This window comes from Diorhabda sublineata, chromosome 3, assembly GCF_026230105.1.
Source record: "Diorhabda sublineata isolate icDioSubl1.1 chromosome 3, icDioSubl1.1, whole genome shotgun sequence".
NCBI classification, from domain to species: Eukaryota; Metazoa; Arthropoda; class Insecta; order Coleoptera; family Chrysomelidae; genus Diorhabda; species Diorhabda sublineata.
Window position 1 is genome coordinate 28,722,968 of NC_079476.1, and position 26,198 is coordinate 28,749,165.

A 26,198-nucleotide genomic window follows, 5' to 3' on the forward strand; every position below is an offset into this window, starting at 1 on the left:
ACATAATGAAGGAAGAAAAGTTTCAGAGCTAGATTGGGATAATTATGGACAAAGGTTCAAAAATTATGAATTTTGAATTAGAAAGGAATATGTGTAGAATGAATATGATGATATCTCATGAAATGAGCTACAGATAGGTCATCATAACAAGGGATTTCTATGGAAAGAATGGAACTTATTAGGATTTTGTCGATGTTTTTTCAAACAGTATATTTTTGCATCACTTTCCTTCCAAGTGGTGATATTAGCTTTAATAATTTCAATATTTAAATCAGAAGATACCTGAAATCAAGAACATATAGATGCAATAATATATCAAAAGATCTAAGAAATTAAAGAATGTTATTTCAATGTAATGGTATCTGAGAACTTTTAAAGTCATTTAAATTAATTTTGCGATAGCCTCTAAAATTCATCGATTAAAACAATTCATAAATGACATTCATTTTTTTATTATTACCTATCGATGAAAACTTGTCACCATGACATACATAATTAAAAAACTATTATGAAATGAGCAGAAAGTTCCACATATTCTCAAAGGAACTTAATTTTTTATTTAGAAATTTCAAATTACTATTATTGATCTAATTCAAATCTATGAATTATTCACATACATTAACAAATATAAAAATATGTGAGATCTCATTTTTTGATCCTAGGTTTTGTTAGCAATTCGAATTTTTGATCTAGTTACTGATATTGTTGAAAATGATCAATTGCTATTTCTATAGCACAATAATTTTCATTAGTATTCCCCAAAATTCATTAATAATTTACTGATAATTTTGGGAATATAAAATATAAAAATGAAAAGGTTATTTCCCAAATCTACTGCTTATAGTGTGGGCTCATTTTCACAAGTATACAATATTAATTCTAATGAGTTGACGTATTTACTAGTAAGAGTTGACTACACCTATGTGAATTATATACTTCCAACCTAGTTAGTAAAATATGTAGAAGTTTGTACTAATATATTGTAATCTCCTATGAGATTTATTCTTTTTTCTCACACGCATATATCGGATTCTTAACTTTTTGGATATTTTAGATAAACACTCCTTAGAGTCTGTTACACACTCAAACTATTTAATCAAATATAAATTGTTGGTCTGTGTTGAAAACCATAACAATAGACCAGTGATCCAAGGACATAAAACCAATGGAGCTGAGATATCTAAAACAAAGATGTGCGCCGCAGTTGCACGTGGAGAGGAATTTTGTGGAATCTATACAACGACATAATTCTTTTATCTGATTATTTTCAGTTAATTTACTCAACCTCTTAGTAAAATTAGACTATTCCTAAGCAGAGTCAACTTTCTTTCATAATCTATTTTTCCGGCGACATGTTGTACGAGGTTTAGACCCAGAAATATCTCGCCTGACCTAGGGATGGCGGTAGTTGCTTGAAAAATACCTCTGTAGTAGAAAGTATTGTTTAGTATATGTTTCAAATTTGAAGACGTTAAGTTTGTTTGGCAGCCATCAATAGTTAACGTTTTCAGTAAATTTGTAAACATGGAAAAATTGGTTATCGTTTTATTTGAAAAACTTTGGTCCAACCAATACAAAAGCTGAACTAGATTCTACTCTAACCGAGACTGTCTTTTCTTTATAAACAGTAAAATATTGGGTAGCAGAGTTTAAACGAGTGTTTGGTAATGTTTGACAGAAATAAAGCTGAATTTTTGCGCCATTTCATAACAATGGATGAAATGTTGGTACATCACTTCACACCCGGAATAAAAGAACAATCAAAACAATGGACTCAAAAGGGAAAACCGACTATTTGAAAAACGCCGAATATTATGGGAACTTATTGCAACGTTTAAGCGAAGAAAACAAGCTAATACGGCCGCATTTGGCTAAGAAAAACTGTTGGTTTAACAAGATAATGCACCAGCTCACACATCCGTTTTTGCAATGGCCAAAATTAATTAAATACAATTTGAATTGCTACCTCATGCTATTCGTCAAATTAAGCCTCCTCGGATTATTTTCTGTTCCCAGACTTGTAACAATGGCTCGGTGGTTAAAGATTTTCCAATAATGAAGAGGTTTATGGTAAATTTAAGGAGCTTTTATAAAAAGAGTATCAAACTTATAGACGTTGATGGGAAAAGTGTATTGAGCTAAAAGAAGTTTACGTTGAAAAATAAATATGTTTTTTTCCAAAATTTTTTTGTTTTTTTGTTGGGTGAGGTCCTTCTGGGACCATTCTCGTTCATGAAGAAGAATTTATTTCTTATTTACCATTATAGTAAAATGAAATACCGAAGCTTTCATCACGCCAACATTAAATTATAAGTACAAAATACTATTGTAGAATCTGGAAAATGTTCTTTTCAAATGAGAGAAGAAATAGGATTGGTCCAATTTGAGGAGAGGTAATATGTGATAAGTATGCCCAATATCTTTGCTTAAATTAGTTAATAGGCTAAATAAGAAAATTTAATTTTAAAAGACGGAAACTAGAGACTGGAAAAATAATCATATTACAATATATGATAGAACATGAACAACTCGTGCAATATGTAGATTGCAGAAACTATTAAGTAGATTCATTTTTAAATAAATCACAAGAAAACGTAGTCCTGATAAAATAAATAAAACTTAAAATACTTTGTTTGGTATATCCAGGTATGAAGAGCAGAAGTGAGTAGATATGTATATTATTAAAAAGAAAATTAAATTTATTGGGAATTACACTAAAAATTCTTCAAGTAGTAATTTATTTTGTGTGTTCTTTTCGTTCCAAAAAAAATAAAAGTGACCTTATAGCTGCTTTCTAACAATTCGAATATTTTCTATTATATATTTACACTATATATTAAACAAGAAATTATGAGCTAAATATTTAAAAGAGCTAACAAAATAGGAATGACGAAATATGAGAATAACAATACTACAATACTTAAGATGATTTACATATGCACTCAGCACATAATAGAAAATGAAATAGAGTAAGTTCATGGGGTTACAAGTCGTAATAACGACGAAACGGGAGGCGTTTCTTTTATGTTGAATAGCTCCAAAAAGTATTAAGATAAACAGTCCGTCTTCGTGTCAAGACAAATCAACATAACCGAAAGAAGATGTTAATTTCAGTTATTTGTTTGGTAATAACAATATGCGGGCTTTTAGCGCTCTACGATATGAGAAGACCTCGAAAATATCCACCTGGTAAGTTTATTTTCGAAGCAAAATTTTGTTATATGTAAGCACGCATAATAAACATGGGCATGAATTGATTGATTTTTTTTTGGAAATGGAAAGCAATTTAACAGTATAACTCCAAATTATGGAATGATCATCATATTCTAATTTTGAATCAAAGTGTCCAAATTAATATTTAATAAGTATATTATTATTATTTTTTTGATTGTTCCATATTATCCATGTTATTGATTGGGCTTACCATTCTGTTATAAATTTAATGCATGCTTGTAAATGTTTATAAATCAATAGGGATTATTGGTCCTTACTGCGCTGTGAACCGAAAGGCTTTGAAAGTAAAATAAATTTAAATTGAAGTCAGAGCCTATTTTAAAATTAATTTTTGAATTTTTACATTGGCATTCTATGTAGATTATTAAAGCTTTTTCAAAAATTACTTAACTTAAAAATTAAAGAAGAAATTATGTACCCACAACTCGCTTTGGTCACGAAAATATAAAATGATTTAGGGTTTTTATAAGAAAAATTTTGATCTAAATGTTTTTTTGTCATCAACCCGTATTATATGAATGGACTGGAATAGTCAATATTCATTAATTTGCGGAGAAGTAAAGTAAGTAAGTAAAGCATTTGGAACAAAAGCATCTTTACTACCAGCATGGAGAATAATCACTAGTTTCCACTATGATAAAGAACTTTTTAAGAATCGTCAACTATCCGTTCGTAACTACGTCGTCTATATCAAACCAGGTTTCGTTTTATTATACTATATATCTATTTGTGTCTCGGTATGTTTCAATGTTTTGTAAATATTCTTTTCGAAGTTCTACATTATTCCGTAATAATATTCTGTTTTTTCATGTTCAAAACTACACTTCATTGAAACACTCCAAAGTATTTATAAACATTTATAGACATAATCAGGGTATGCATACGTAGTTTATTCTGATCATGTCCAATGTTGGCATTAAAAATTCATCCACCATTAGTCTAATAACGTCTTTGGTTTCATCATAATCAGCTTTCGATGAACTTTTATTTTAGAGTATGATCTTATAAATTAATTTTTCAATCCGTTAAATAATAACATTTTCAGACTGCTTTTGTCTCAGGCACAAGCCTATTTAAAATAATCGTTCGACATTGCCCATGCGAATTTTTAATCAAATAGTTAATAATTTGAAACCAAACTAAGATCCGATAAATAAGTTGAAATGATTATAAAATGTATCAAAAACATCGCTGTGAATCGGTGCTATAAGCAGACAAAACCAAAGTCTTTGCATATGTTTTTGGACGAAACTTAGATTGATAATATTCTAACATTTACAAAGTATTGGCAAAGCACCGATGAATTTGGAGTAATTAGTAATATCTGTTCGACTGGGGAGCTTTGTTAACTTTATACATACTTGGAAAACTGATCATATAATGGAGGCAATTGAACCATTAATAGTTTCAGTCAACAATTAACAGGTTTATTTAATTCAGGTTTTTATATCTAATTTTATCTTTTCTGTTTTTTTTTCGAAATTATAAAAATCTAGTCAACGCCTCAAGCGTTCTGGTCAAGTTTTTATTTAATATTTCCCCTCTGCTACTTCAAACGTTTGAATATTGAAAATAATGGAATGGTCTCTTCGAAATGATCAGCGGAATTTTTTGATTTGAGCGCTTCCAGGAGCACGTGTTTGTTGGTGAAACTGTTTCTTACCTATATTACTAAGAAATATAAAAATTATTAATATTCACAATTTTTGTCGTGACGATGGGTATTACAAGCGCTTCTTCAAATAGTTGAAATTACATATAAAAAGTCGGCGAATTCAATAATAATAGAAGATGTAAGTAATAAAAATAGACCTGTTGGAAAATCGGGAATTTAGAAAGGAAATCTAAAATAAATAAGACTAAACAGTCTTTACTACCACCGCAGAAGTTTAATGAATTTTTTACGTCAATATGAGAAATAGTTTTCAAATCTCTTGGCGATTCTCATTTCGAGTCAAGCCACTTTTTGAACAAACTCAATAAACTCACTTTTCCATTCTTTATTAGCTCAATCTTAGAAAGTGACATCCAGGAAGCTGAAGTTGGACTTTTTCAACCACCTTTTACGTGACATATTTGTTATAGAATAAGGCATTAATTTGTAAGAAAATAATTAACACGAGTTTGTTGAAAAGAAGTTGAGTTTAATGTAAAAAAACATAAATAAGAAGGGTTGGTTACATACATTGAATTTAGAATTTATGTTGTAAAAATATAGTTAAGGGTCATAGACTATGAATAAATCGAATTTATAAATGATGTTTTAAATGAACATTTAGAATTATGTGTTTGTATATGTGAACTATTGACATAGACAGAGATTCAAAAATACTTATAATTCTATTACAAAATTTGAAATTTGTGAATGTGTTAATATTGATGGTTTACATGAAATATGAGAAAATTACTAGAGGAGAATTTAGAAAAAATTATAAATAGTAGGAAAGTGGAAAAATAAGCCCTCTTTTGACTTTTCTGTCTCCTGGGCAATTTGTGTGGATTAGTTTGTTTTGGTCCCTGAGTAGTACTGTTTGTGCATCTTTTTAAATTCGTGTAATCATGTATGTAGTTATATATTACGATTATTAATGAATTATTATATATTAGTATCAGGAGAATCATAATATTTACATGTACGATGTAACTGAATGTATTTACTAAACTGACTTTAAATGTACTCAATTTATATGAATGGTGTCAATAAGCCATCTATCTGTCTATTTATAGTTCTTGAAGTCAGAATAAATAAAGTATACAAATTTTACAGGTCCAAAAATTATACCAATAGTAGGCAATTTTTTGTACTACAGAGAAAGATTAAAGGTATTGGGATATCATCATTTGGTATGGATGGAACTTTTTCATCAATTCGGCGAAGTAGTGGGTATGAAATTGGGTAGAAATTACGTGGTTGGTGTTTTTGGAGCAGACTTAATTAAAGAAGTGTTGAATAGAGAGGAATTTGATGGTAGACCTGACGGGTTTTTTTTTCGACTTCGAACATTTGGCAAACGTTTAGGTGAGAAAACAAATGTCAAAATTAAAATAGTCTTAAACAAGTGATTTTTGATTGAATATGAATTAAAATTTACATGTAAGTTTGATTCCACTAATTCGCGATTTACTGATATTCTAATGTAATATACCATGCGAAGACATGTATAAATAAGAGATATACGTACTGAATACACTGTTTACACCACCACTACACCAACACTCACAATTACATTGTCTGATGCGCGTTTCTATAAACAAGTTATCTGAGACTGAAGGTAAACTGAAATCTAATGACTTAACTTACCTGTTTTATACTAAATTTCACCACCAATAAACCTTCTCCGCGAAAATGAATTCCAGGGGGGATTCTTCAAATTAATTTCTTGACTACTGAACTATAGAGTGGGCTCTAAGGAATTGGCCCTTTGTCCCTATTCAAGCTACTCTTACATTTAGCAATTTTAATGCTTTCAAATGCATCCAACAGTTTATTATTGAATAGGTACATTTTTTAACAATTTTACTTATTAATATTTATGTCATTATTGTGACTGTTATCCGTCCATATTTTAAATGAGCTATATGCTCTTTTAACCCGACGATAACGGATCTCTTAGTCTGTCCAATATACTTCCCGTCACAATCACAATTGCTATTTTCATATACATATACCACTATTTTCCAAATTTAGTATTTTATCTTTAGTGTTGCCCAACAATTGTTTTAATGTGTTGTTGGATTTGTAAACCAATTTAAAATCCAAACAAAGAAGACTGAAAGGTATCAGAGCAAATTTTTGTTGTTTTTCATTTTCGCTTTGGAGGAAAGTGGTTTCACATAGAGATTTTTAAATCTATGACGATTAATTAACCTATTTACAATTCTTTTATCATAAGCGTTGAGTACAGCTACATAGTTAATAAAGGTCTTTCCCTTATTGTATCTCTCGATGATAAGAAAATAAAGACTGGCCAACGGTGATAGGCAGTTGCCCATTGCTGTTCCTTCTTCTAGGAAATAGTTTTGTTTCATACATATTTTTGTTAACTGTAAATATTCTTCTATCACTTCTGTTCCCAAATTATTAGATCTGTTGTTATCAACAAAGTGAAAACTACAGAAATTATATAATTCATTATTTCCCAGCGTCCCGATCTCGGAGACCTTCGAGTACCTTGAGAACTTTATATTTATAGTTAAAAACAGTTATGTATGAAACAAAACTATATCCAGCTCAACAACGAACTCTACAAGCTAGAAGAGTGAGTGTTGGTGTAGTGGTGGTATAAATAGTGTATTCAGTATTCCAAGTTCCAGAAATTCCAACTTAGTAAGAGATATACGGTATACACCATATTTTAACTATGTATATATGTATAAAAACGGTTCAGTAAATTTGAAACAAGTTCATCCCTATCATTTAACAACCGTTGTTGGAAAGGAAATCGTTCCAAATGATTAAGATTTACGATCAATTGTTATCAGAAATAAATTTCTGTGTGTATCTTTGGGCTAAACATAATTTAATTATTTTTAGACCCAGATTACATGGTTTCATTCAAATTATACTTTTCTATTACACCCTATATATAGCGATTAGGTTCGCAATGTAAGTTTTATAATACCGATGCAGGGTGGTTTCACGACGATCTATATGGATTTTATTATTCAAATGATTGCAAAAATATCGTTTCAAAACAGCTTGACAATAGTTTTCAGGATCAAAATTTGCAATTTTCTTCTATCAGTAGCCGGTGTATTTGAACATTTTCTTAGTTCTTTTGAATAAACACAATAGGAATATTAACTAATCACTTTTACGTAATAAATCAATCAATTAGTAATTAAGCTTGGTTTATGCAACCAAAATTAAAAATTAACATTAAACTAATCAATTGAATTACTAGTTGAAAGACAATGGTACTTGTAGTTCATGTAGGAAATTAACAGTAAATTTAAATTAAAATTAAACTCGCCAATTTTTAACTTCTTAATTTAATTCTTTAATTTTGTGCGGTTATGAGCACAGAATACTTCGTCAGGTCAGTCTGTATTGGTGGTATTGTTTTGTTTACAACAACTTTGTACTTTAGTTATGAAAATATTATTTTCGTTATTACGCTGATTTCTGCTGTGGTGCTTTTTAAAATTGATATTAAAAAAAAATAATCAGCAAGTCCCTTAAACGATGGAGCTCGGATAGAAAGTGTCAGGAGCTTTCTACATTTGTATGACAAAAAGGTTCCATACAGGAAATTTCTATTGATATTGATAAGAAAGTTCAGTTTAATGTTAATTTCAATTTAGTGGCTGCAGACATTAAGCTTTAATCGACAAATTTTCTAATAAACTGGTCTACATTGCCATCTATAAGCAGGTATATCAACATGGTATGAAATATGATTTAGTATTATGTTAACTATATTATTAGGCTATACAGAAATGTAAGTTCATCTTTTCACTCCTAGATGGCAGCAAATGTAATATATATTGAAACTGCGTAAAAACAAATTGGAAGAAATTCTTTATTTTCATTACTGTACATATTTATGAAAACTCCCGAATTTAAATTATAAATTGACATTTTTCGACGTGAAAAAGCCAATCATAACTTCAATATTCTTGGAATGACGGATACAACTGGCAAATTTTTTGAATGGAATCGTTCATTACAGCAATTAAGATAGAATAAAATAAAATTACATAAATTTGCTACAATACAGTCGAAATCTAAAATAAAAAGCAATATGTAAAAAATTTAGAGAAGCTACGAATATCAATGAAAATTGATGTTAATATTAACCACGAACGTCTTCGCATCATCTTACATAAAACTACACACGTTATTGTTATTTAAGACATTTCAATCCAAATTTCTAGTTTTGTGCTGTTTTTCCTCCACATATAATCGTAGAAAGAAATCTAATTATGTAAGATCAGATAATCGCCCTGGCCGTTCTTTAGATATTCGTCTCCCTATTCATCATTATGAAGATGGAAATAATGAATGAATGAATCTACTAGAAGTTTTATTGGAGGATTGTTGATTTTTATGTATGGTAATTGAGTGTTATTAGAGTCAGAAAATATTTCATTTATGTCCTTTCGGGTTCGTTATACGAAAATTTTTTGCGTTATCATTTGGAAAATTGGCATGATATGTGACGGAATCTGAGTAGTCAGGATCAATTTCATAAGCAGGGTTTTCGGAATCGTGATTTATCTGAAAATCAGGATAAATTGGTGTTTGAATCATGAGAGTGATTGAATTTGATGCAATATATTTCAACGTGAAAATGCGAAAATCCTGTCTTTAATGCTCTTCAAATAACAGGTTAATTGCAGTAATTTAGGAAAAATAAAATTATATAATTACATAAATTTGCCACAGTACAATCAAAAACTAATATCTAATGCAAAATATGAAGCAATTAAAAGATCAATGAATATTAATAAAATAGAAATGAAAAATAATCACGACGGATTTTGTTAGTCATTATCTAAATTGAAAGCTCCAGCTCCGTGCACACTCTGATTCAAATAACAATTTACATTGTGACAAAATTTCAAGCTATGAAAATGACATAAAGAGGAATTAAATGTACATCTTTCGTTTAGCTTTCTAAATAATGATTTTATGGGTCTTCCGAATTTAGCTTTATCATGTATCTGCCAGATTTAAGAGGCAATAAAGTAATCTGTACAATACTGACATTTTATCATTAAAAATCATATATTTAATACTTCTATATGGACAGTTTCTATTAGTGAAAGCTGTTCCAACTGAGGAAGACAAAATGACGATTCCTCTATCCTCCGAGGTTTCAGCTCGGTACTGCGCATTCTCAAGTATGCGCAGTAAAGATAAAATGTCTCGAAGGAGAAAGAAAATGAATATTGTCGGCACCATAACGTAGGGGCATTTTTCCCTTACCAACAGTCCATATAGGAGTATATATGTTAAAAATAATGACTATAATCAATTAACTAATTATTTAGCGAACAAATAATAGAATTAACTAAGCTGGTATCTACAATATGTTTCAGGTATTGTTTTTTCTGATGGCCAGTTCTGGCAGAACCAAAGAAAATTTTCTATCCAACATTTACGGAACTTTGGCTTTGGAAGAAAAGAAATGGAAGAGAAAATTCTTGAAGAGACAAAAGAACTCATAGAAATTTTCAAACAACGTAATTCCGAGCCTATTTTTATGCACAACGCTTTCGATGTCGCTGTTCTAAACGGTTTATGGGCCATGATGGCAGGAGAACGATTTCATATTGAAGACGAAAGATTGAGAAAGCTGCTTCAAATTATCCACGATGCTTTTAGATTAGTGGATATTTCTGGGGGAATGTTGAATCAAATGCCTTTTTTGCGATACATTGCTCCAAATGCTAGTGGATATAATCAGATAAAGAACATTTTACGCAGAATGTGGGATTTCTTAGAGGTATCGATATTGTTATTAATAATAATGAATATAGTCAAGTATTCTGGTGTACGATAGATTACATTTTAATTAGGGTATGTTACTAATTATAGAATTGAATATTTTTATCAGAAAATTTGATAAATTACACAAAAAATATATTTATAAGATTCACCTTCTAGACTGAATGATGTTTTTATGGTCATGATGGATCTATTTGTTACCTATCGATGAAAAAACTTTTTTCACAATAAGGACCCTCCTTAAAATTCTAGCTCCTTTATGCTGAACTTTCATTTTAACAATGCCATTTGTTATCAAAAATTGATGTTTCGATTAAATTATTTTTTCTTATACTTAACACATGAAAAAACGTCTCACTAAAACCACTTTAATGGACAGAACTTAGCGTCGGATCAAGAAGTAGTGGAGATTGGGGCTAAAATCGCATCGGGGCCCATTTATGGAAATCAAAATGAGCTCGAATTCTTTCAACTGTAATATATTAGTTTCAAATTAAATATAAATTATGAGTAAAAATTAATTCAAATCTTATTTCATAAGCTATATAATAAAATTTTTATTTAATAAACTCCTTTCCCCCTTTCCCGATTTAGTTGTGGCAAAATTTTCAATTATCTCCTCAAAATTCATAATCTGTAACAACTCATTTTCAATGCACAATTTTGTTTTTTATTCACTTTAAAACTGAGAACAACCTTTCGGCTTCACAATTCGCTATAAATATCTCACGATCATATCTGATTCAACCATCCAATTAAGCATTTCTAATGGTATCAATGAATTATTTGTATTATTAAACAATTCCTATTCAAGTTTGATGAAAGCAGTGAATTGCTGTAATTTACAAAATAATTCAAGTTGTGGATCATTCGAATATATTTTTACTAGAGATTCCACTCTCACTTCTAATTCATCATTTACATTTTGAATACATGGAATGTAGAACTTATTATTTATAAAATTACTATATAGAGTAAAAAATTAGTGTGTGGATTAAATTGTACTAATTCATTCATTTCATTCAAATTTCTAAAATAAATGATCAAATTAGTAAATTTGCGAGGCCTATACGTGTTCAGGGCCTGGGGCTTCAGCTTCCGCTAGACCATAAATCTGACCGAACTCATTATTCAATTGATACAATCACTCATTTTATTTATAGGAAACCATATCCGAACATAGAAAGACTTTTATTGATGTACAACAACCACGTGATCTTATTGATGCATTTTTACAAAAAATTGATGTCAAGAGTGATCCTACATTCACTGGTAACACATTAAAGTAATTGTATGTTTTTTAATTAATACAACATTGCATTAATAATTGTAGATGATCAGCTTATGTCTCTGTGCCTGGATTTATTTATGGCAGGGGCTGAAACCACCAGTAATACCTTAGGTTTTGCAATTTTAACAATGGTACTTTATCCCGATATTCAGAAAAAAGTTCAAGATGAAATGGACAGGGAAGTTGGGCGAAATAGATGGCCTACGCTAAACGACAGAATTAGGTACATAATACATTTTATTCACAATTACTAGATTATGAACGTTATACCATGGTTTTCTGCTATATCTTCCACGGTGTATTTCATATAACGATGTTTGTGTAAATTTGCTATAGCTAATAGTTCTTTTTTTATTTTTATCAAATTATCTTCAAATTCAATACTTTTGGTTAGGTTTTCTTGTTTTCTCCAAGTTGAAGTTGGAGTCTTTTCTATGCGTCGAGAATATTAACTTGTGTTATCCATAACTACTACTGTATCAGTCGGAAGATATTTTATCATTTCATTAAAATAGTCTTCAAAAACATCCGAATCCATGTCGTGGTAATCTCCCGTATGACACGACTGGAAAGTTAGCAATCCTTCTTTTAAAAATCCCTCTTCGCTTCCAATATGGACGATTATTAGTCTTTCCCCTGTACCTGTAGGCACCTTAATACCCGTTGACAGGCCTTCCATGAAAGCTGGCGAGCACTGGTTATATTTTTGTCTTGCCACATTTTTGTACTGTGTAACCTTTATTAATCCACGTCTCATCAAGATAAAAGATTTTTTTCTGCTCTGTTCTGTACTGCTTTATACTTCTTAAGTACTTTCGTTGCCAGCAAACAATTTCATCGCTGTCCAGTTAAAGTTCTTTACGGTTATGATTTCCCTAGGCAAAATCCATATTTCTCAAAGTAGTCTTTTCTTCGAATTATCCTTTTGGTGTCTCCATCAAGGACTTTTGCAATAATCTGCAATAATTGAAGAACGGTGGACTTTCCAACTCCAGTCAATCGAAAACATCGGTCGACAGTTTCTTGTACAGTAAATTTCAGGTAATCGTATTTTATGCAATACATTTAAAATAATAAGTTTTTTATTCACTGATAGTGGAGAATTATTTGTTTCGTTATTGTAAATGTCGCCATTTTATTACTAATCTTATAATACTGTAAACACTATTTACGGCTTAACAGCAAATACTGATGCGTTAAACTAAACAAATATACTTAGAAAGGTCTAAAAATTAATTTTGGGTAAGACACCATTGCCTTTACGGTGCATGATTAAGCCGACACTAAAATTGAACCGAACTGGACGGAATTTCCCATTTTATTGCTCTATACATTTCCGAAATAGACTATAACATAATTACTACATCAGTAAATTCAGTAACCAGATTGTAAGTAAGCTTGAAATACTCGTATCTAATATTACATTAAGAACATTAGCGACCTAAATGACTTAAACCATGAATAAATGTAATTTAAAATCATCAGCTCCCAGCATAAGTGAATATTTCAGAAAATTTCTATGAATTCATTAGAATGAATGAATGAATTTTGAAAATCTGTCCATAGGTGGTGAAATGGCTATCGATTTATATAACAAACTTTTAATTTTGTAATATTTTTTTAGGTTGAGATATACAGAAGCAGTACTCATGGAACTCCAAAGACGTATAACAATTGCTCCTCTTGGCATTGCTCATCGTGCTACAAAAGACTCTAATCTTTGCGGTTATTCGATTCCCGAAGACACTATTATTCTGACTAATTTATTCAGTGTTCATATGGATGATAAAAATTGGACCAATCCATATGAATTTAGACCCGAAAGATTTCTCGATCGAAACGGTGATTTGATTCTTAACAACAAATATTACATACCTTTTGGTAGTGGTAAGTTTAATGTTAATAATAATAAAGTCAAGAAAATTTTTGGTGTATGGTTACTAAACTATACTAAAAATAATGTATAGTGTTAATATTGCAAATAATTAGATAATTATTTTGATTGCATCATTTGAATCAATTCTGCCACTCATCATCATAGACGTGTGAATAAAGTAGATTCTTTGCAGTACTAGTACCTAGTAGTACTTTGTAAAGGTAGCCAAAAAATCAAATTCTATAACTTCTTCTTATGATCCGCTTTCATATCTCCCTGATGGTAATGCTAACTTACCCAGTTTTTTCTTTATGCCTGTAGTTTTAGCAGATCTTCGCACTACAATTAGTGGCATCAAAAATAAATACTCATTTAGAACTGATGGACAACAAAAATGTTTTTGAGCCTGCCCAATTGCACTCCTTCCCACGTTATCTTAGATCATGGAAAGATTGTTCAAAACGAGGCTTTTATCATTTCTATTTAAATATAAAATACTTACTACCTATCAATTTGGGTTTTTAAGTAACAAATGATGCTATCTTCTCTCCCCTATAATTAATGTTTACTCTCACCTAAACAGCCATAACTACACTGCAACAATTTTTTGTGATTTTTCTAAGGCTTTCGATTGTGTTAATTATAATATTTTAATCAATAAATTGGAGTACTACGGTTTTAGGGGAACACCTCTCGCATGGTTTAAGTCATACCTTACCAACAGAAGTCAGCTTGTTGATACAACGATGTCATTTTGCAAGCCAATAGAATGTGAAGGGTCCCAAGGCTCAGTACTAGGCCCTATTTTTTTCTCCGATATGCTATTCCCTTCTGGGGTACGTGTAGTGCGACTCTATTTGAGCGAATCTTCAAATTAAAAAATAGCTGTTAGATATTTACTCGTACTGAATATCAGGGCTCACTGCAGGGACTTCTTTAAAAGATTAAAAATTCTGACTCTTCCTTCCTTATCCATCTTTGAATACGTTTGCCTAATTCGTAAGCACGCTTCTCCAGTTTCATAAAAAGGAACATGTAGGAACATGCAGCACAATCTTTACCTACCTACTCCACGTTCAGAATTAGTTAAGGGATCAATATTTTACATTGCAAAAAAATGGACAATCACTTACCAATTGAAATCAAATCGGTATCAACTTTTCCGGCATTCCGCAATAATTTGAGGGCATGTTTACTGGAAAGTGCCTTCTACTCTATAAAATACTTCTATTCTGATAATAATATTTAATATTTAATTCCGAACATGCTACATCCTATTCTAATTTTTGCTATGGACTCATATACGACTTATTTACTAATTATTACCTATAATTTAGTTACTCATTATAGTTTTATTCTGTATATTGAGATTCAATTTTATTTGTTTTATCTTTATTTAGTTATTTTTATGTTTGTTTTTTAGTTTTTACAAACTTTTGTTTACAAATTGCAGGGCAGGCTTAAGATTTAAAAGGCCGGGGCCTTAATAATGACGGGGCCCCCTTAAGGAATTCGGGAACCCGGAAAAATTCACAAAATAATATCAATACGTTAGATTTGTGGTATCAACATATCAAAAAATTCAGAATGATGGGGCCCTCTTGGACCTGGGGCCCGGGGCTATAGCCCCCCCAAGCCTCTAGCTTAATCCGGCCCTGACAAATTATAACAATTTTTGACAAAAAAGCATTTATATCTCTCTCTATAATCTATTATACCTACAACTAATTAAATATAATGGAATAATTAACGCACAAAAAATCAAAAGTTCTTGTATATCATGTTTTAAATTTCCATCGATTATTCAACGTGACGTTCGGTAACTGTGATCTAAATCTACGAGTAAATAGTTTCTTGAAGTTCTCAAGTAAATTTATTATACTCAATAAGAAAAATTGCGGTCAAGAAAAGATGAGTTACTGTTATCAGTCCAAGCTATTTAACAAAGATTGTATGTAGGGTTTGTCCTTGTTTTCTCACTGTATTGTTTTATTTTCCGCATAAACATTGTCGTCCATTCTCCAATGTTATGTTGCATCATTAGTAATCTGCGGTTAGTTTTTATTTTGCGCCACCAAAAACCATTTTTTCGTAAACTGTCTTTACCACCGCCGAACACCAAGTCTTCCTACCTATTTTATTATTCTTCTCAAAATTTTACTAAATATGTAGTTTTTTTGACGTTTTACTATTGTATCTCTACACCTTTTCCGATATTTTTGCCGCCTTGTTTTATAATAATTTTCACTGTGCCCTAGCCAATTGCTTGAGCAACCTTTTCCGGTTTTTTTGACAAAGGATTAATGTATCATCACATTGAGCAATATTTCACGACTTTGTGATTTAAAAATCTTATGCTCTACACATGAAATACGATCCCTTTTAGATATTTTTTCATAGAATGTTTCGATAAACTATGTTTACGTTCTGTTTACGAATTGTATCTGTTCAATTGTCGGGACGCGTGACCAATGCGCATTTGAATTTCGAATACAAAATCAAATTAGAAAAGGTTGTCCAGTTCTTGAACATTAAAAATTATTAATTTTTCATAAATAAAAACCCTCATTGCTTCAAATATTAGAAGAAAAAAGTTTCATAGCTGTATAGCCTACACTAGATTTAGTTTAAGATAAGCACAATACAAATGTGTATTGGCGACTATTTAAGGAATCATAATTATTTTTTGATTTTTTTCCAGGTAAAAGACGATGTCTCGGAGAATCTCTGGGAAAAGCAAATATCTTCTTATTTTTTACAGCGGTTTTGCACAATTTTTTTGTAGAAAAATCTGAAGACTCTGTATTGAAACTAGAAGGGTACGATGGTGTAACAATGGCGCCTAAGCCCTTCAGTGTTAGATTAATTTTCAGACATGATTAAATTCGTAGAATAAAATTTAATTTTGTAATTAGTGAATAAAAATTACAATATTGAAATATTTCCTATTCCTATTTACCTATTTGTTTACTAATTGATATATAACTTATATCTTTGGATCATTTAGAAAATTAACTCGGTTAATGACCACTTTGGAAAATGCTATTTATTTATGAATTATATGTGACTTAACTCACGCTTTCAATCTCATAGAAAATAAGATAGTTTTTTGGAATCTATCAAATAAGAGATATTCTTAAAAAAATTCCTGTACTAGTAATCAATTAATTTTTCTATTAGAAATTCACAAATTAAATGATATTTATTGGAATATATTGTCCAAATGTTTTATGAATCCATGTTGTTCCATTGTATTTAATTCACTTGAGTGCTTCAGTGGTACCATTTTTTCTTGTTTAAGGTTACAACATGTAATAGAGAATGTAACCACAAATAAATTAAATTCGTTTATTCAGAAACTAGGATATTCATTAGATGGTTTATTGAATGTTTTGAAAAATGGACTTTCCAATGTAGATGCGCAAATTGCGTTACACAGAAATCATATCACAAAACATCACAAAACATAATTACGTAAATCGGGTAATGGTGGCCGGCTCCAATTACTCTTATTTGAGTGGCTAGCCCAAAAAACTATTTGCGTTTCGGTTGCCCCAACAAAAAGAATAATAAGAAAAGACCTTCAGTTACGATGAACAAAAGTATCACGAACAACTCTACAAGTTTTCCAAATCATACAGACCCTTAGAATTCATAAATTTCACAATCGGAACAGGCATGAACCTTACATGAAACGATACTTTCTGAGATTTACTCCACTGCCATCTATAAGTTGGCGCTTCCATTACCCTGGTGTCCCCCATTACCTCGACTTTCCTTAAAAAAATTATTTGATAAGGTTTCTACGTTATCTTTTTATTTTTAACTATATAATGAGTTTCAATGGAATTTTGACGAAAACTTTAGGTACCGTTAGATTTTGTATTTTTTATTATGAACAGTTTCTAAAATGAAAAAAATACTACCCCTATTACAGAATAAACAACATTTGTGATATATCTCTTAAAACGCGTTTCAGAGGCGTTGAAATGAATTTTCATTTTTTATCGTGGAAAAATAATTAATGCTAACTATATCAATATTGAAATAAAAAGTTATATTCCACGTGAAGGTGTGAGCAAATATAAAAATGCAGATAGGGGATTTTTAAGGACCACAGGTCATTTTTGTTTGTTTTTATTTAGTACTGTTCGTAACCTAGCTAGGAAGTTCGTTTAATTCGTTTAATTATTCACTTTAATTGTTAATAATTTTAAAAAATGTTTGATAACATATTTTTAAAATTTTCACACTATCATAACATAACATTTTTTAAACACGCCAACATCTCACTGTTGACAGTCCTAAGCCTGCTAAAGTGTGAAGGAATTTTTTTTGATTGTGGATATAATTATAAAATGTCAAAACAAAATAAAAATTATAACAATCATCCTGTGTTTCAATATTCCATCTAGGTATATTTTATATAAACCATTTAATTCGGAAATTTAGATGGTCGGATCTGGTTGTCACATAAATTGTAAATGAAACCAAAATATTTTATAAAATACTTAATTTCCCGCGAAATTGTGAATCAATATCTAACTAACCACTGCAGTGTGCCAATCAACTCGCTTCGACGTTGAGGGATGAAGCACCATCTCAAGTCACCTTGCTGGTTTTCCGAATTCCGAAAACATCAATGCTGCGCGTAAATTAATATTACAAGATCGTCGTGAGTCATACAATCGCTTAAAGAAAAGCTCGTGTCGAATGGTGGGAAAAAATGCTGAAGTGCTTCAAAAGACATCTATAATATCGTGTTAGGGGACGAAATATGGATCTATACAGATGAACTCGCCAAATCCAACAAATATTGTTCGTGCACGAAGCACAACTGAAATGTCGCCACCGTTTCATTAAAGCAACGTAAGATGGTCTAAACGGTAAGCCAAAATTTGTTTGCTAGAAGAGTTCGGAAAAATCAGGAAAACCAGTCACAGAAGAATCATTTTCCACCATGATAATGCGAGTTTTCACACTTCAGCTCCACCGAAAACGATTTTGAACAGTCCAAACATTGGATTGATGGGTCATCCTCTGTACAATTCTAGTTTGGCACCTAATGATTCCTACTTTTACCTACAGATGAAAAATAAATTGCCATGTCAAAGTTTTTCTACTTCTGAAGAAGAAGTTGATGCGTTTAAATCACATGTCTTGGAGAGGTACCTCAATCGGAATGAAAAAAATGCTTAACTGATTCAAAGCATGCAAAAGTCTATTGATATTTATAAAGAATATTTTGGAAAAAAAAGAATCTACATCCAATCTTGAATATTTCTTCTATCTCAAAACTTAATTAGAAACTGTCGTACTTTACGTTACATTTCGGTTAATTAGAGAACTTACAGATCTTACCTGACGTTTTTGTATGACGATTTATATTATCTTTAGAAGGTCCAAAGGAGTGTGATAATTGGCAAGTGCTGATACTAGGTTAATTTTGTTGAGTTAAACGCATTTTTAACATCCACAAATATGAGGGCGCAATATCGTTCTCTACTTGGGCCATGACTCGTGGCGATATCTATGACAGCTTATATTGTGAATCTATCTTTTTATAAATCCAAATTGGTTTTGGAAAATACATCTGTCTTCCTCGAGATAATTTTCTAGTCTTATCTTAATGAGATATTCGTGTAGTTTGTCTGGTATATTAATTATACACAGAGGTCTACAACAATAGGTTGGTTAAAAAGTTGAAAAATTTGTCTAGACAGCAACCTGTTCGTGACTTGTAAGATTACTTCTTGTGCTATTGCTACAAGCTCTTTCACAGCCTATTTTATCTAGTCCCGGGGCTTTTCCTGTCTTCAATTTGTCACTTGCTCAAGACACTTCTTCATAAGTAACGGGGTTAATATTGCTTGATCTTTACCATGCTGGTTAGATTAGGTTAGGTGTCTTTCCAATTTTGATTCAATTATTTGCGAAAAAATGGCACTTTCCCTAGTGGAAGAACAGTACAACATGAAGATGAAGGGCAGCAGCATGACATTATTGACGCTGTTACTGTGATCCCTACAATAAACACTACTCAAGTAAGTCAAGAACTTAATCAAATGTAAGTAGAGTCTCTCAAAAAAACCATCAGTAGTGTCTATTTGGATTTTCTACAAAATATTTTCCTGGATTTGATTGCTAACGCGAGGGATCTATTTTCACTATTGTGGGCCACTCCTCCTCTATTTACTAGTAGTGTCCAGCAGGTGGACAGGACGTGAGTTTCTATTTGATGACTTTCAACGTCCTCTCAATCCAATCGCGTTGATTACCATATTTGGGGACGATTGAAGTAACTACTTTAAACGAAGAATATAACCCACAACAATTAATTAATAGAATTTTTGTGAACTTATGTTTGTAATACTATTAGGAACTATTTTCAGAGTATTTATAATTCAATACGTTAATTAATAATTCGACAACAAAAATGTGTATTTTAGCTATTGTATTCGAATTGTTGCTCGTTATTGTTATTAATCACTGTTTTCTGTTGTTTGGTGTTTATCGTTATTGAAATATCAGTTGATATACTTGAAATTTATAACATTTGTAGCTTAAATTAATACCTTCTTATAAGATTCGTTATTATACATGTTCTATATATGATAAGATTTGATAGTCCACTGAAAATTGTTTTCATTGGTTATTTATGTAGTCTGAAAATCACTTATAGCATTTAAAAAACACAATGTTCAATACGAGTGCCTAAACTAATTTTCAACTATAACTATTCGAATATACTTTATAGTTGTTTCCTGCATCATGAAAATATTGAAAAATCAAATGAGATGTGTACACTCTATAGTCAATTAAAATGTATGGTCAGTTTCATAAATTCATCAAGAAGTTAATACTTTTTTGTATCCTATAATATTGTCTCTGAGGTACTTTACAAATGAAAGAATTATATATGCAGTAACTTTACAAAGCTTTGGTGGACTAAGGTGAGTTTTCCCAAGTTATCTACACACCGCTTCCGTTTGATCAACCCTTTTCCAAGGACTCACAGTAAATTCTAGGAATAAGGCACACTTTAATTAGGAATAACTTCTGCATTATTTTATTTATGTTTTTTTCCCATTCAACACAGAGTAACGCAATAACGTACATTGAATACATAGCTACTAATGCCAATGGAATTTATTTGTACGTATATTTTTCAATCCCAGTATCATATACCTATAAAAAGTAAACAATACTGTGACTACTTTACTTAAGTGAAACAAATTAAAAATTTTTCTGAAATACTAAATGTGATTTTGAAAACAAAAATCTCAGTACACAGGAATTAAATAAAGTTAAAAATATGTGTAAATTTTTATTAAAGTAAAAAAATATGGATAAAAAGTTTTCATTCTAAAGAATAGCTTCCTCAATCAAATAATATGAAATGGAAAGAAAATGTTATTTCTGAAGTACATATCTGAATTTAGTGAATAGAATTAAGTTTCGCACCAGCAATTGATGTACAAAAAGCTCCCACAATGTCCTCCATGGTAACCTCTTTTTTTGCACTCTCCATCGCAATCATCGATGTAAGAATCATCAATTAAAAATAATTCTGGTGTCGCCGTCCAGCAATCTCCGATGTTAACGTCACATTGGACTGTATTTTTAGGAGACGAGACGATCATTAAAAATGTAATAAAAACCGATAATGATATTGATTGACAGGTTTTCACCATTTTGTTAATTTTTGTAGACTTTTATTGTTGAACGTTAAGAACTAATATTTTCCCAAGCGATTACCATGCTTTTATATTTTTGAAACACATTCGATCGTTTATAAAATGAGCTCATTTTGCGACCACTTAGGGAAATCTAGATCATTTATTAATGAAAATGACCATTCATTATCATTGGAATAAGCTTTATAAATTACAGATATGTGTATTACATAGAGTAGTAAATAAAAAAGACATAGTTGCTATTTCTTATTTTAGACTTTATTAAGTCAGTATAGTTTTTTGAATAAGCTAGTTTGGATCAAATATGTGGAAAAAGCAGGAAGGGGGCTGACCTGAGTAGGTGCCTAGCGAAACTGAATGGGACGCGGAACTCGTTGAGGTGCGTCAAGCAAAGAAATGAATTATAAAAACGAAATGGACGATATGGAAACAATAAAAGAAATCTTCTTACAGATAAAAGATAGTCTCAAGAGAATGGAAGAAGAAATAGATAGAAATGCTTATATTATAGATAAATTAAAATAAGAAAATCAAAGTCTTAATAAAATAATAGCCTGACAAGAAGAAAAACTGGAAAATGTAGGAAGAGAAATTAGGCGAAATAATAAAATAGTTCAAGGAATCGAAGATGGAGAAAATGAAAGTAAACAAAAAATAAAGGAAAACCTTCAATTCATAATGAGGAAAATAGAGATAGATTTCGACTTGGAAGCTGATTTAGTAGAATGGAATAGAATGGGAGCATTTAAAACGAAGAAAAAGAGACCAATTATAGTTAAAATTAATTGTAAATAAAATAATATTTGGAGCAGGGGCATATATGGAGGAAAAGTCAAGAGAAAATGACAACTAGAAACATACAGTCAGAGATCTGTATCGAAAAAGTTGAGGGGGAAATAATGAGAAGAAGTCAAAAAACTAGTAATTAGAGAAAAGAACAATGATATATTGGAAGTCGACAAAGCAATGAAATGGATAATGGCTAATAATGGCTAAGGGTAAAAACAAGAAAAACAAATGGAAGGATATAGTGAGAATGGCACCATGAAATATGAGGACAATGCTGGCAATGGAAAAAATGGAAGAAATTGCAAAAGAAATGTTGAAATGCAAAATAGATATATTGGCAATCCAAGAAATACGATGAACGAGTAAAGGACAAATAAACATGGTGAAATATACCCCATTTTTTGTCGGAAAAGATGAAAAAGGAAGGAACGGTACGGTTTTTATGTTCAGCAAAACTATGACAACAAATGTGATAGAATATGAAGTTATACGTGGGAGAATGTCGGATATTTGAAGTTCCTCTGATAGCTGCTCTGGAAATAGGTTTGGATGCTCAACTAACGCCAGCGACACTGTTTTGATATTTTCATTAATTATTACAGACACCGGTAGTCCAGACGCGGTCCGTCGGCAGCACAGCCCATTTTAGAAAGAGAACGGAAAATGACACTTAAAGTATATAAAAATTAGGTAGATGGATACGTCACACTACGTTAATTCATCTATTCCCATCAAATCTTTTCAAGGTTATGATAATAGTTGTATGGGAGATATAAAACTTCTTATAGATCTCTTAAATAGAAAGCAGCATCTATGTCTAACGATGTGATACTCGTTGACCCAAACGTTTTTCTTGAAGCTCTTAAAAAACAACAATAAAACCAGAATAAGCGTTTGTAAAAGGTACAATAATCTAAAACGTACTCCAAATTACCCTTAAAAATCCATAATGTTTCACACACAGCAGATACATAATATTTATAAAATAATTAGGTAAAAATAGAGTAAATTATGTGTTACTTGGAAGTAGTGGTAGTATAGGTAAACATTAGAGTAGAATTGATTCATATAAATATTTTTACATTGAATTTGCTTGCATTTAAGTGAAAATTACATACAAAAATTACATAATATTGGATAGTTCGTGTAAATTTCAGTATAAAAGAAATTTGACTTCCTGCTTTAATGATTTCGATTCCAAAAATTTGATTTTAAGAAAAAGAAAATATAATTACACAGGAATTGGATGGAATAAAAATTATTTATACACTTTTATTGAAACCAATTACAATAATAAGGATTATTATTTTGTAAACATTGTTTTTAACAGTTGGCATAATTTTAGATGTTATTAAGTGTAGAAAATAACTTTATTTATGTATATTATAGTCTCGAATCACATGAAAAACATCAAGTTTCACACCAACACTTCTTATTAAGAAAGCTCCCACAATGTCCTCCACGATAACCTCTTTTCTTGCACTCTTGTATGCAATTCGAGACATATCTTTGATCAGGCGTAATCGGTTTCCTCCGTTCGGTGGCTACCCAGCAGTTTCCGATATCAACGTCAGCTTGGATTTCATTTTTAGGAGATGAGACGATCACCAAAAATGTAATGTATACCAATAAGAGCATTGATTGACGGTTCTTCACCATTTTTATTAATTTTTGTAGATTTTTATCGATAAAAGTCAGTAATAGATATTTTCGTTTCGCACTACAAAACTAACCTATTTATTGAGTTCGATATCCGTATTTATAGGTATCCATGAAAAGTCCTTGAACCGATTTAAAAAAGCTCATTTTAAGACCATTTATAAATGAAAATGATCATTAAATGTCATTAAAACTCGTTTTATAAATCACAAACAAGTATACCTTATAGTAGTGAGAAAAAAAAGGTTGTTGAAATTTTTTATCCCATATGATATTGATACAGTAAAGATTTTAATATTTCGATTTTTAATTAAAAATGTTTCAACAGTTGTTGAATATTACTACTCGAAACTCAAAGTAGATAAAACCTAGTATTCGATAGTGAAAGAAGAAGAAAATTATAAATATATATTTTACTTAATTTTTAATAATCAACGCTGTACAGGATACTATTTATAAATCACACCCATGTGTAGGTAGTTAAGGTTTTCAGTTGACTTGTGGATTGGTGTCATAAATGACCAATTTGTAAGTCCTCACTTTTTTAATGGTATTTAAGTCTATTTCGATTTTCTACAAAATATTTTCCTGGATTTGCTTGCTAACGCGAGGGATCTATTTTCAGTATTTTGGGTCATTCCTCCTGTATTTACTAGTAGTGAGAAAACATCTAAATAGTGTTTAGTGTCCAGCAGGTGGACAGGACGTGACTTTCTATTTGATGACATTCAACGTCCTCTCAATCAATAAATGTGAGTGAAATATTTGGATAATGTGTCATGTCCTTTATGACTTATACTATTACATATATAATTGTTGGGAAAGTCCTTGTACATATGGTAAGAAAAAATGTTTTATATTTTAATATTAGTATAAGTCATAAAGGACATAATACATTATCCAAATATTTCACTAAATTAGAATCTAAAACACCAAAAAACAAAAGAAGTAATATTGTATATCAAGTGCCTTGTACTAATTGTGACGCTATCTACATAGGGCAAACATCTCAGTATTTAGAAAATAGAGTAAGAGGTCATCAAATCGTTAAAAAATAGAAATGCATTAACGAACCATGAAATATCAAAGAAACATAAATTCAATTATAAAGATTCAAAAATTCTTGAAACGGAATCTAATACACGAAAAAAGGAATTTTTAGAAATGGTTCACATTCCTAAAAACGACAAAGCTATGAATGATAAAAAAGATCTAAATAATTTAGGTAAAATTTTTAGCTTCATTTTGTAAATTCTAATAAAACTACAAATAATTTAATTGATTACTGCTTATATATTTGAGATGTAGGGACAAAAGAAAAATTAATTTTTCTTATTAGAACAATCTGTAGATCAATATGAATAAGCAAATTGTCAGTGTCAAGATCATATTTTGATAAAGACTTAAAGGAAAGTCGAAACATCAAAATTTGTCCTTCTTTTAAAAATTATCAAAAAAACTAATTTTAAAACAGAAGAGACCTAAAATCAAGAACAAATATGTAGATGTACTAATATATCAAAAGGTCTAAGAAATTAAAGAAATTTATATATATATATATATATATATATATATATATATATATATAAACAGGTGATCTATTGATTAATAAATATAAATATGCAAATTGTCAGTATCATTATCATATTTATTTACGTCAGCCCGCACTTCATTTTGGGGAGACTCAACGATTACAGAAAATATGTTATAAAGGTGTCCACCACTTTTGACGGTTTTTATTTTCGAATGTTTTTATCAGACGTTTCCCTTGAGAAAATGGTAAATTTTGAAAATGGTAATTTTTGCATTCTTTATGATTCAAAAGCTCTTCATGTATTACAAACTTATGTCGAACTATAAGAAAATGAATTATATTTTGAAAAATCTGAGAAACTCTCTTTTAACAGTATTCATACTAAAAAGTAAATAGTCTCTACATAAGAATGAAAATATTCAAGAGACAATTAATGTGAATATTATAAAAATGTGGGGTGAGATTCAAAAGACTATGACAAACAGACAGAAGCTGCTTTTCGGGGGAAATTATTTTAGAAATACTTGCAATATCAGATATAATGCTGGAATAAGTGCATTGTTAAGCAGAGGCAGGACTTTGAAGGCGGTTAATTCAATTTTATGTGATACTGTTGCATGAATTAATGTGTCGAATGCAGGAGGATATAAAAACAGAGAAGTCAA

The 26,198-nt window shown here is 30.5% G+C and overlaps 1 protein-coding gene across 1 annotated transcript; it reads left to right on the forward strand.

The window, feature by feature from the left end:
• Window positions 1-3,064: 3,064 nt before the first annotated feature.
• Window positions 3,065-16,793, forward strand: LOC130441417 (methyl farnesoate epoxidase-like). The gene is made up of 7 exons (XM_056775095.1): window positions 3,065-3,189; window positions 6,002-6,253; window positions 10,279-10,685; window positions 11,851-11,959; window positions 12,021-12,201; window positions 13,603-13,865; window positions 16,556-16,793. Exons 1-7 carry the CDS (start codon window positions 3,102-3,104, stop codon window positions 16,735-16,737), a joined length of 1,482 nt encoding a protein of 493 aa, XP_056631073.1. The 5' UTR covers window positions 3,065-3,101; the 3' UTR covers window positions 16,738-16,793.
• The last annotated feature ends 9,405 nt before the right edge of the window (window positions 16,794-26,198 follow it).